Raw genomic sequence first — 12,934 nt, 5'->3', positions numbered from 1 at the left:
AAAATGGCAATAATTTTTCACGTAATTTCACAGAAGTTCATGAATAATTCAATTCAAAAACTGCCCCCACTCAATCGCGAGAGGTTTTTCATAAAATTTCAATGAATCTTACCAAGCCAAAAGTTCATGATTTTGATTACCATCAGCGAATTTTCATCACACGAATGTTTCCGGTTCGTTATTATTTTACGTAGGTATTTGTAGATTCGATGAAAATTATATCGATGGAAAATAAAATTTATCTCGAAAACCGTCTACTGAATCATGACATTTATCATCATATCAGCTAAAATTTCAATATCATTGTCAACGAATTGAAATTTTTTTGAAAAAATGTCTGATTTCCTGATAGTACTCGTAAGTTGCAAACTACAGCGCAAAAATATTTGTATACGTACGTGTGAAAGCAACTTTGAACGTCAATTTTTATAGTTTTTATCGAAAGTAGATAATGCTATACGCTTGGTGAAAAATTTTCAGATTTCATTTTTTAAAGTGAATATTTTTTAGTTCGATCATATGATTTTGTCAACCTGAGTCAATTTTTGCAACTGAGCGATGCGTCGAGCATTGCCTTTACTTCTGTATGGTCTAATTTTGGCCACGAAGCCTGCAATAGGTAAGTTAATCATAACATTGGTATCATACTTGCTTTTTAATCACTACACGCCGAATTTGAGTTTACAATTTACATATCGACAACAATGAGATTTTTAAATTCAAAAAATTGCAAAAAAATATTTTTCAAACGTGAAACGAGACCGAAAAATTAAATTTTGAAAAATGAAGCAAAATGAGGTAAAAAAAACTTCTTAAATACGGATCGTCGAATTCTCGGGTAATTGCTCCCCCCTCCCCCCACTTTTGAGTAAAAATGACATGTTGTAAAATTATCCAAAAGTGATTTTGCGATCTATCAAAAAGGGCTTAAAATTTTCCGAGAAATTTAACTATTTCAATAAAAATGTTTTTAAAGTAATTTTGAACAGTTTTTTTGCTACAAAATAAGGCCATGATTTTTGAAATTTTCAAAAAAAGTATCACGCGACCAATCAAAACTGGTTAAAATTTCGCGAGAAAGTCGAGTATTTCGAAAAAAAAAGTTTTTTGAGCATTTAAAAAATTTTGAACCCGGTTTATGGAATTTTTGAGAAAGTGGCATAAAATGGGTTCAAATTTTTCGAGCTATTCAAATATTTCGACAAAAATATTTTTTTACGTATCTTATCTTTATAGAATTTTAAAACCAAAATTGAATCATGATTTTTCAAAATTTTTGAAGCTCCGACAAAATGGGTCAAAATTTGTCGGAAAATCAAAATTTTCCGTTAAAACGTTATCGGGGATTTTTGAAAAATTTTAATGGGTCTTAATTTTCGGGATTTTTGAAAACACGATTTCAAGAGACAATCAGAAATTTCTATCAAAAATCCTTTTAAACATTTTTGAAAAATAGCAACTTAAAAATTGGTAGATTTTTTGGAAACTATCAAAGAAGAGATATAATGCCTCGGAATTTCGCTAAAAATTGATAACACATCTCTGTGATAAAGTGGCAAACAAAAAAAAATGAGTATCTAGGTCAAAAACATCTCCACAAATAAAGACAGGAAAAAATTTGAAACAAAAGAATCGATACTTGAAAATCGCGACTCGAGTTTGGGATCAAAGTTCTGAAACATTATCAAAAAAAAGTTTTGATAGAAATAGGTAACCAAGTTTCTGACATCCGAAATTTCCAGGAGTGAGGAGACATTAAACATTATCAAGTTATAATATTTTCTATTTAATTATGTGGCCCATTTTCATTGGTTGCATGACACTTTTTCATAACTGTACTCGAAAAATTAACTCAATTTAACGCTCAAAATTTTTCAAAATGCTTTTAAAAATTTTCATTGAAATATTCGAAATTCTTGCGAAATTATAACGTATTCTAATAGGTCACATGACATTTTTTTTGAAAAATCCTAAAAATCAAGACTAGATTTTAGGGCTCAAAACTCTTCAATAATGCTCAAAAAACATTTTTGTTGAAATATTTGATTTCTACAGCGCTTAGTTGTCCGCAGACTATTCAAGCAAGTTTCAAAAATCAAGTAGATATTTTACAAACAGAAAATTCTTGATTTTTTAAAGTTTAGGTAACTACTGAATTGCATATGAGGAGCGATATTCCAAAACGTCCTTAGTTCATTTTTTTCGAAATGCGTTTTTAAAAATGAAAAGTGTTCCAAAACGCATTTTGTCCATTTTTATTAAAAAATTTTTAGCGGTATCTGGTGGATGAAATGTATAGCTACACTCTGCATCATAAATCCTCCCCAATTAAAGTTTTAAACTTGCCTAAACAGCCAATTTACCAGATTAAAAATGGACATAGGGCGTTTTGGAATATCGCTCTTCATATGCAGATAATTGAAACCTACAATAAAGAAAGAATAAATTTGCAACACATTTTCATTTCAGTAAAACTTCATGTGACAATCCTCTCTAACAATACATTCGGCGATGTAAATGCTGACGTCGGAGGACAATTCAAGTGGATCGTAACAGTGAAATGCAATAATAGCTGTCCTATCAGTTGGTAAATAAGCATGCCAATGCATCGCAACAGTCGTTGATCACCGTAATACTGATAATGATATAATTTTCAAATACTCCATGATGTTCCAAAACAGGCATCACGATGGTAAAGAGATTCGATCAGAAGACAGTTCAATTTCAGAGAAATATAACACCACGTCAGACATTCATCACCGTTTTAATGGGACAAAGAAATCAAAAAAACATAGATATATTAATAAAACAGTGCAACTTGCGATAAATAATATAAGCATTTTCGATTTCGGCACCTATCGAATGCGAGACAAGTTTAATGGCATCGATTTACCAATCGAATGTAATCTAATCGTAAAAGGTAAGATGTCCTTTATTTACTTTTCAAATAAATAAAATCACAATTTCACACTCTTTAGAGTGAAAAACCTTAAGGCTTAAAGTACGAGTAGGTACATAGGTACTAAATCCAACGTTCAACAACATTGAAAATGTTGCTACATTTCAAAATCTCAATTCCTAGTAGGTCAATCACAAAATACACAAATCTACTGTCAACTCCTCAGCAAAGAGTCTATGAATATTTGAATAACCTGGCTCATTTACGTTAGACTCTAGATACGTCTTTCGAAAACAGCTTGAGTTAGTGCCTCTTCATCCCTCACAACTGTTGAACGTTGGGAAAAACTCACGTATGCTACCTATGCCTATAGGTTCTATTGCAATATTTTATTTTCAGACGCACCGAAGGTCAATCTATCAGAAAGTATTGACATGCTGACGATAAATAAGTCACAAAATGATGATTGTAAAAGTGACCAGACATTCCAGATCAATTGTTCAGTGACTGGGTATCCTTTGCCACAAGTTGAATGGTATCAGAGCGATTCAGATTCTTTAGAATATAACCGTCAAGAAATTCCGGTAAGTTCAAAACCCGTCAAAAATAAATTGAAAAAAATAATCAACCGAGTCTATACAATTTTTACACATATTTACAGGCTTCCTATTACAACACAACAAACTATACTCCATATCATTTGATATCAACGCTTAAAATTCAAAAAGGAGAAGAAAAAACTGTTTTCTGTAAAGCAACCAATGAAAACGGAACACAGGAAAGATCCTATCATCTCAATGCCACAAGTAAGTGTCATTTTTTTCTTTTTTTCACCCGGTAGGTAGATATACTTGGCACAAATTGTCCTGGGTAGCTATTCCTGAAATTTCGGTATGCGTGATAAGCGAGTTATAAGAGTTTCAAAACGGTTAACAAACGCAGTTAACCACAGTTATGGATCGGTAACATGTCGGTAACTTACTTACGTTAACTCCAAAGTTAAGCTAAAAAACAGACAAAAAACTAATGGTTGCAGTCTTGGAGATGTAGGTAAATGAAGTTTCTTTATTGCTTCATTTTGTTTTAATTGTGAGTTTTCAACTATTTTGATTAAAATGTAATTTTGCTATGGCACCTAAAGTATTAGCAAATGATGAAAATACAAAATACGGATTAAAAATGTTAATTCAATTTAAAAATATGAAAATAGTTTTTGACGGTGCGAGTCTGCGAGTAGTGCCCATTCCATTATTCCGAAAACTTGTGGCTACTCATCAATTAATGTCCAACGTTATGCGTGATAGTACGGTGATAGTAAAAAAAAATACCGCACGTTATTTGCGGAACTTAACCATCATAACTGGCTTATCACGCTTACCGAAATTTGAGGAATAGCTACCCAGCTTCTCAGATAAATGATTTTCCCTGACTTAGCATCCAAATTTTCAAATGTTTCTATGTAAAATTAATTATTAATTGACAATTTTAGCAAAAGCAGCGAGCTTATTTGAAATTTTTGGTACAACAGTGAGACTTATAAGCGATTTTTGGAAAAAAATTGAGCATTTGTGGAAGGGGAAAGTCATTAATTTTGGGTAAAAAAGTAAAACTTAATAGCAATTTTTAGCAATTGACATTTTAAAGTGAAAAAAATAAAGTTTTTTTAGCAATTTGGTAAAAAACGGGAATTTTTATTAATTTATGTCATTTTATTGCAAGAAACAGGACTTTTCAATAACGTGACACTTTTTTGAAACTTTTTGGTGAACGAAACTTTTTGATAAAAAAGTGATTTTTTTCCAAAAAATATGACAAAAAAATGTTGACCATTTTAGCAAAAAAAAATAATAGGCTTTTCGGCAATGTTTGGCAACAAAGCGAGACTTTTGGTCACTTAAAAAAAAAATGAAACATTTGAAATTTTTGGCAAGAAACGACAGGACACTTTTGGCAATTTTTACAATAACAGAGACTTTTTGCTTCCTGTTCTCGGGTAAAAAATTTTCCCTCGTATCCGGTCGACTTACAAATTGTAAAACAAGTGTTCAAGGTCAACCTGTCAAAGTTGAACGTGGCACTTACCTGCAAAAGAAAAACAAAAGCGGTTTAATATCTCAATTATTAGTAAACGTTTTCAAAATATTTTCGTAACATTTACTGATTTACCTGGGTTTTCTCGCATACATATTTTGAAGATGGCTTCTGGCGATCAAAGATCATCCATTACTGCATTTGACAAACTGCATTAGGAGCGAAGATCGAGTTTTCCACTCGTGAATCAAGATGCTCAAAGATGTAGATCAACTTCTGAAAACAAAAATAAAAGTCATATCAATGATTTTTTACCAGAATTTTAAAAATTACACAGTGCTGTGTTTCGCAGAAAGATCAAATAATTTTTTTAAATTATGTGTTTGATTTTATCCGAGAATTCCTCGGTTTCGTTGAAATGAAAATTGTAAAATTCCCAAACATTTCTAAAAAGGGCAAAATTTCCTGATTTTTTCCAGTTTTTCAGAAAGTTAACACCCAGTCTCGTTCGAATAGCCTGGATGGGATTAAAATTGACAATACTTATCTCATTTATCTTATCTTTGTTCAGATACCAGTGAATGCAAAGGATACGATGATGACCATGGACATACATTTTATATAATAGGAATAGTGATACTGCTCATTATCCTGGTAGCATGTATCACGTTGTTGATGAAGGAAAAACGTAAAAAAAAGGTGGGTGCGAATGATTCACAACTTATTTTTCAAAATACCAAATACCTACTAAATAATACCTACCTACGTTAATGTATTGCACTGAATACAGAAATTGAAAAAAGTATTACAAGAAATCGGATTATCGCATTTTGAAGAAGGAGACGTGACACGTTTGAATTCCAACATCGATGTTCACAAACAAGCTCTACTGCTGCCTTACGATAAAAAATACGAATACCCGAAGGAAAGATTACAATTTGGTAACTTCATTTTACAATACAGATTTTAAAATAAAATTTCCTACTTAATTAATCATACCTATTCAACGAATTAATGTCCGTATCGCAGGTAAAGTGCTCGGAACTGGAGCTTTTGGAGTAGTTAGAGAAGCGATCGCGTACGACATGCCTCAAAAAAACGCTAAAAGCGAAGTTGCTGTGAAAATGATTAAACGATACATGGATCCAACATGTATAAAGGCTCTATCTTCTGAACTCAAGATAATGATATACTTGGGGCAACATTTAAACATAGTTAATTTGCTGGGAGCTTGTACGAAAAACTTGAAAAATGGTGAGTGAGTGAATCGGCGGAGCAATTAAGTGCAATATTTATTCTCAAATATTGAGGAAAATGGTGACTCATTTCTCATTTTAGGGGAAATGGCTGTAATTTTGGAACACTGTAAATACGGAAATCTACGAGACTATTTATTGCGTAATCGAAAAAACTTCATCAATCAAATTAACAAGAATGGAGAAATTGATTTCTCAATAACCGCAGCTCATCGGTACGATAATTTATTTGTTAGCAATCGAGTGATTTTTTTATTTGATCAAATTGCGCTTATAATTTACATACTTTCCACAGAGAACTCCGCAAAATGTCCACTAAAAAAAGTTTATCGTTGAAAGAAGCACCGATAGGTAACTAATTTCTCAATTTCACATCTCGAATGAAAAACAATTGCTTTTCTGGAAGTCAAAAAGGGTTAAAATGAGGCCAAATGATATGTTTATTTCATCGTATTTTAATTTTCACAGGGTCCGATGGTTATCTCGTGAATAATGACGAAATGCCACAAGAAAGCTTTTCAAATAAATACGTCGATTATCGCAGCCTCGACGAGCCCATTAAAACTGCTGATTTGATTAGTTGGTCATTCCAAGTCGCTTGTGGTATGAAATATCTGGCCAGTCGTGAGGTAAGTAAATAAGGGTGATGAGTAAAGGGAAAGGAGAATCACAAAATATTATTTACGTAAATTACGTAGATAAGTATTCCAGCGAGAAAAAAAATTTCCAAAAAATGTATCTATCACTTCAAACATATATACAGATAAAATAGATTGCTATATTTTATTGACGTCAATCACAAAAAATAGTACATACTCGTATTTCCTTTGTTCAAAAAGATAAGTATAGATTTTCAAAAAATAACCCTGTACGTAACTTTTTTGAACAGATTATACACGGAGATTTAGCAGCAAGAAATGTATTACTAGCAGACAACGGAGTAGTAAAAATCTGCGACTTTGGCTTGGCCAAAAATACTTGCGGAGATAAAAACTACCAGAGAATAGATTCGGTAGGTGATCTTACATATCAATGCGTTTGTAAGCTACGAAGCATCTTTTTTTTAATTTAAAAGTGATACGAATGTTATTTTATAACTATACAAAAACCATAGAATATGTTACCTGTCAAGTGGATGGCTCTGGAATCCATCAAAGATAAAACATTTTCAACTCAATCCGATATCTGGTCCTTTGGAGTCACCATGTGGGAATTTTTTTCACTATCTGCCACACCATATTTAGGTTAGTCTTGGACAAATTTCAATATGGAAATATTTCTGAAAAAAAATACACGAGTTTTTTTAAATTCAGGAATCAACGAAGTGATTGAGTTATACGAGAAGTTGAAATGGGGATACAGATTGGGAAAGCCTAAATTCGCCACTGAAGTGATGTAAGGTTAAATTTTTTTATTCGTTATTATTTTTTTTTTTACTTATGCACATAAGTATGTACCTAGGTAGTAGGTACATATCTATAACATAAAATAACAATTTAGCAACAAAAAATTAATTCATCGAAAATTGTTTTAATTAAACAATACCGTACTCACCCCCCCCCCCAGTTACTTTTTGGTAGCCAAAAAAACCACGAAAATGTAACCAAACAAATCTAAAAATAAAACTCGATAGAAACTTTGCACAATTTCAACAAAAAGCAGGACTTTTTCACAACTTTTCCAAAATAGTTCAACTATTCTCCAACTTCATTGATAAAAAAACGAGGTTTTTAGGCAATTATTAGCAAAGAAATGAAAATTCTTCAATTTCTGGCAAAGAAAACCACGTTAGGACAATTTTTGGAAAAGAGGAAAACTTTTCAGCATTTTTTTTGGCAAAAAAAAACAATATTTTTTTGCAATTTGAGCAAAACTATTCTGCAACTTTTGTTGGCAAAAATGCTAAAAAAAAAGTTGGGGGGGAAGGAGGGGAAGTGAAATGTTTTCAGCAATTGTGTTAGAAAGCGAGATTTTTGGTGAATTATTATTGGCAAAAAAAATATATTTTTTCGTGATTTTTGTCATTTGTCAAATAAGATGCACTTTTTTCAGTTTTTTGTAATTTTTGACCATTCTTGGCAAAAAAGCGAGTGGCTTTAGAACGTCTTGAATGCTACAAGTTATGAAAATTAATTTTGACAAAGACGATTTTCGAATTTCGATGAGTTATGGTGTAATTAATACGCTGCTAAATTTATTAATATTCAATTTTCCTACTTGAGATATTATAATTTCCAAAATTCAGTTTTTAGACCAATTTTGCCAGGACACTGCATAATTAAGCTAGAGAATGATATTGCATAAATTAGGCAATGCTTGAAATATCCCTTTAAATACACATTTTTATTACAGTTACCTAATAATGAAAGATTGCTGGCATTTCTGTCCTGAACTACGACCCTCGTTTTCCATTTTAACCGAACGACTCGTCCATTTACTAGGAGACGATGTGCAATTTGTAAGTCGCAATGGAACTTACTCCTCATTTCAACTGTAAAAATCACGAAATTAGCATCCAAAATTGAACAATACTTATTTGATTTTTCAGAATTGTTCAAAACTGAATCAAATGTATTCAGAAATAAGATCTGACCTGGACAGGGAAGAAATTCATTCGCACATATTGAATCATCCTACAAGTCGTAAAAACTCGAAAAAATCCACAAGACCAGTTATTTCTTTCGACGGATACGCGAAAATAGAGAGTCTTGGGATAAGCGTTGGATGGATTTAATACCTGAAAAAAAATACAACATTATTTAAGTAGGCAACCAAACACACATTTATGTATATACAAAGGTTGTCCGGAAACAACTGAGACTGGTGCTCGCGTTTGAACACCCTTTGAGCTAGCGACTTCGTTAGTATCTCATTCGAAAGCTCATTCAATTCTCTACAAAATGGTATAATAAATTTTTTTCCCGCGTCGCGTGAAAAAAAATTACGGCGTTTCCCGCGCGACCAGTTAGTCGCCACCCTCCAACTTTTTTCAATCAGCTGTGATTCACGAACCACGTGGTCTATCGATGAAATTGAAACACAGATCGATAGAGGATTCTTTCCTCCATAACATACTAAAATTGCAAGGTTCTAGCTGCATTATTCAGGGAGCAACGGCGAAGCGTGTTCGGTGTAGTGATAAAAATTTGTCAGTTTTTTCAGTGCTTTTTTCAGTTTTGTTGACGCTCGACCGCATACTGCTATTCTCACCCCAAATTTCGTGGGAAAGTTCAAAATAACCGTTATGCCACATCCACAATATTCACTGGGTTCATCCCCGTTCGATTATTTGTTGTTTCCGATGCTGAAACATTTCCTTTGAGGTAAACAGTTCAATGGAGATGATAAAGTCGTCAGCGCATGCTAAAAGTTTTTTAAAACGCTCAAACCAACAGATTTTCAATTTTTTTTGATAAATGGATTACCAAATGAATGCTGTGTATCGATAATAACTGCAGCTATTTCGAAAAGTTATAAATTATGCGAATAATAAACGTTTTTTGAGCATTGTTTTTTTTTACTGATGAAAACTTGGAGGGTGGCGACTAACTGATCGCGCGGGAAACGCCGTAATTTTTTTTCACGCGACGCGGGAAAAAAATTTACTATACCATTTTGTAGAGAATTGAATGAGCTTTCGAATGAGATACTAACGAAGTCGCTAGCTCAAAGGGTGTTCAAACGCGAGCACCAGTCTCAGTTGTTTCCGGACAACCTTTGTACGTTCAACTACATTTATTAATTTTAATTATTGAAGGTTAGAGTTAGCTAAATGGAGATAAGAGTATTTTTAATGCGTTCATTTTGGTGCACTTTTCAAAATTAATTTCAATTAATAACTTAACAGACTGTTTTCATGATTCTCATCTTAAAAAGTGATCATACGAAAAATAGGTAAGTACATAATATTAGGAATTGAAACAATTCACTGTCCCAAAATAAACATATGTACTTACAAGGGAACCTCTTGAGGTGTCCGCCTCCGATTTGAACGGGACTGCGATTTTTGGAAAGAGCATGTTCTAAAACCCCCAAATCCAAATTTTCAGCTGCCCAAGTTCATTTTTCGATTTTCGGCGAATTTTTGAAAATCCAAAATTGACCATTTTGGTGATTCATGCTTTTTTCTAAAAAGTACGTACTTGATCAGTAAAAGTGTTCAAAAGAAGTCCTAAAACTGATATTAACCCCCCAAATCCAAATTTCGCCATTTCCAGCCATTCTGGAGCCTCCTGCGCTATTTTTCAATTTCTCCAGAATTTTGAATTTGCTCCAGAAGGCGTGAATATGAAGTTGGGCAGTTAAAAATCGAGTTGAGTGTTATACTCGACCTGTTTAACGAATTTATCCACATTCCAGCCATTCTGGAGCCTCCACTGCAATTTTTCAATTTCTCCAGAATTTTCAATTTGCTCCAGAAGGCGTGAATATGAAGTTGGGCAGCTAAAAATCGAGTTGTGTATTATACTCGACCTGTTTAACGAAATTATCCACATTCCAGCCATTCTGGAGCCTCCACTGTAATTTTTCAATTTCTCCAGAATTTTCAATTTGCTCCAGAAGGCGTGAATATGAAGTTGGGCAGCTAAAAATCGAGTTGTGTATTATACTCGACCTGTTTAACGAAATTATCCACATTTGAGCCGATTCTGGAGGGGACACCTCAAGAGTGGTTTTTTGACTAGCCTTTTTTCAAAATATTATCCAAAAACCAAAAATTCCTCGTTTGTGAGAAAATTTTTGAAATTTGCGTGAATTGCTGTATTTTGTCATTAATTAACCACACGAGAGCGAATTTCGTCATTTCCAGCCTTTCTTGGGCCTCCCTTTAATTTTTGGATATTTTTATCATGAAAAAAGCTGGTCAAAAGCCCACTCTTGAGGTGTCCCTTCCAGAATCGGCTCAAATGTGGATAATTTCGTTAAACAGGTCGAGTATAATACACAACTCGATTTTTAGCTGCGCAACTTCATATTCACGCCTTCTGGAGCAAATTGAAAATTCTGGAGAAATTGAAAAATTACAGTGGAGGCTTCAGAATGGCTGGAATGTGGATAAATTCGTTAAACAGGTCGAGTATAACACCCAACTCGATTTTTAGCTGCCCAACTTTATATTCACGCCTTCTGGAGAAATTAAAAAATACCGCTGGAGGCTCCAGAATGGCTGGAAATGGCGAAATTTGGATTTGGGGAGATAATATCAGTTTTAGGACTTATTTTGAACATTTTTACTGATCAAGTACGTACTTTTTTTTTTAAAAAGCATAAATCACCAAAATAGTCAATTTTGGATTTTCAAAAATTCGCCGAAAATCGAAAAATGAACTTGGGCAGCTGAAAATTTGGATTTGGAGGTTTTAGAACATGCTCTTTCCAAAAATCGCGGTCCCGTTCAAATAGGTTCCCTTGTTGGTAAAATTTCGAGAAAAAAATCGATAGAATTAAGTATACATACATTTGTTTTCAGGCACGTTAAAAAATCGATATTAATAATTGAACAGACTGTTTTCATGTTTTATCACACAAAAAATCGTAGGAATTGAAGAAAAAAAATTCTTCAAAAATAAAAACAGTAAAATTTTGAAAAAAAAAAAAGAGCCAACGTTACCTGGTTTTCCCAGGCGGTCACCCATCCAAGTACTAACCAGGCCCGATGCTGCTTAACTTCGGTGATCGGACGAGAACCGGTGTATTCAGCATGGTATGAACGTTGGCGAAAGCAAAGGGCGTTTACACGATACTCTAGTTTTCATTTCTAGAATTTCAAGCACATATTTAATTAGTAAGTACATAATTACATTCGATAATTAATTGAATCTACAATCAATGCTCAAAAATATGTACAAATATAATTATAACATTGAATATTATTTATTTTGATAAAAAAAATGACATTCACTCATTTGTGAAATGAATATTTCACCTCTCGAGAACCGATGAGAGTGGAAACTTCCATTAATACCTAGATAAGTAATGTACGTAGATAAATTTAAGTTTTAGAAATTAATTTTTAGATTTTTTACCATATTATTTAGAATTAAATAAAGCGTAATAGCAACGCAATTGGCGTTTTATAGATAATATTTCAACTCTGTTGCGTAATTTTCAAAATCAATCTAATTGGATTAACGCTTTAGGTTATCTAGTCTTTTACTTTTATTCAAATTATTATTAAATAATGTGTAGGTTACGCCTGTAATTGTTTCAGTAAATTCAGATTTATTATCTAATAATTTTTTTGTTCGATATTATCTCAAAACACAGCCAGGGGTCCTTCAACTTATCACCTTAGGTAATTAACCTAGGTAAAGGTACTTCGTGAATGTAAAATTGTTGTATAATAACCATAATGAATGATCCTGTACAACGAAAATGCACTTGTATTGTCTCATATACCCGATGTACCTATGATACATATTTACAAAGTATGTGTACAGGAAATAACGATTACAAATTCTAGAGACTAGAGAGACATAGCCAGCTTGGGAAATAGTAACCTGAACATGGATCATGGATGTAATACGATGAAGTACAAACAATTAAGCAACAACTTCAACAGTTACCCACATTTAATTCAATTTTTCAATCAAAGGCAGAGTGCAAAGGCCTCGTTGGAAGAGAATACAGATGATAGAAATAAGCTACGGTCAACGTTTGATAGATTATACGTGTACCTACGGTATCCAGTACCTTTACCTACATCGATTAAAAAACTACGAAGGGACAAGACTGAATCAGTTATCTA

The 12,934-nt window shown here is 33.0% G+C and overlaps 1 protein-coding gene and 1 non-coding gene across 2 annotated transcripts; one reads left to right on the top strand and one right to left on the bottom strand.

Moving 5' to 3' along the window:
• Window positions 1-419: 419 nt before the first annotated feature.
• On the top strand, window positions 420-9,036 carry LOC135841546 (vascular endothelial growth factor receptor 1-like). The gene is made up of 16 exons (XM_065358555.1): window positions 420-619; window positions 2,470-2,587; window positions 2,682-2,920; window positions 3,299-3,483; window positions 3,561-3,705; window positions 5,502-5,629; window positions 5,721-5,871; window positions 5,960-6,184; window positions 6,269-6,401; window positions 6,482-6,537; window positions 6,655-6,815; window positions 7,076-7,198; window positions 7,301-7,430; window positions 7,500-7,581; window positions 8,539-8,644; window positions 8,735-9,036. Exons 1-16 carry the CDS (start codon window positions 559-561, stop codon window positions 8,918-8,920), a joined length of 2,229 nt encoding a protein of 742 aa, XP_065214627.1. The 5' UTR covers window positions 420-558; the 3' UTR covers window positions 8,921-9,036.
• Window positions 9,037-11,785: 2,749 nt separating this feature from the next.
• LOC135842175 (5S ribosomal RNA) lies at window positions 11,786-11,904 on the bottom strand. The gene has a single exon (XR_010558078.1). It is a non-coding gene; the product is annotated as a 5S ribosomal RNA (ribosomal RNA).
• Window positions 11,905-12,934: the final 1,030 nt, after the last annotated feature.

Source organism: Planococcus citri, chromosome 3 (genome assembly GCF_950023065.1).
Source record: "Planococcus citri chromosome 3, ihPlaCitr1.1, whole genome shotgun sequence".
Lineage (NCBI taxonomy): Eukaryota > Metazoa > Arthropoda > Insecta > Hemiptera > Pseudococcidae > Planococcus > Planococcus citri.
This window is presented reverse-complemented; position numbering and strand designations above follow the sequence as displayed.

Bases quoted from the DNA above. Each gene is read 5' to 3' on its own strand.
- LOC135841546 (XM_065358555.1), top strand. From the start codon at position 559: ATGCGTCGAGCATTGCCTTTACTTCTGTATGGTCTAATTTTGGCCACG. The intron at 5,630-5,720 runs GTGGGTGCGAAT...CACTGAATACAG, and splicing joins AGGAAAAACGTAAAAAAAAG to AAATTGAAAAAAGTATTACA. The intron at 6,816-7,075 runs GTAAGTAAATAA...TTTTTTGAACAG, and splicing joins AATATCTGGCCAGTCGTGAG to ATTATACACGGAGATTTAGC.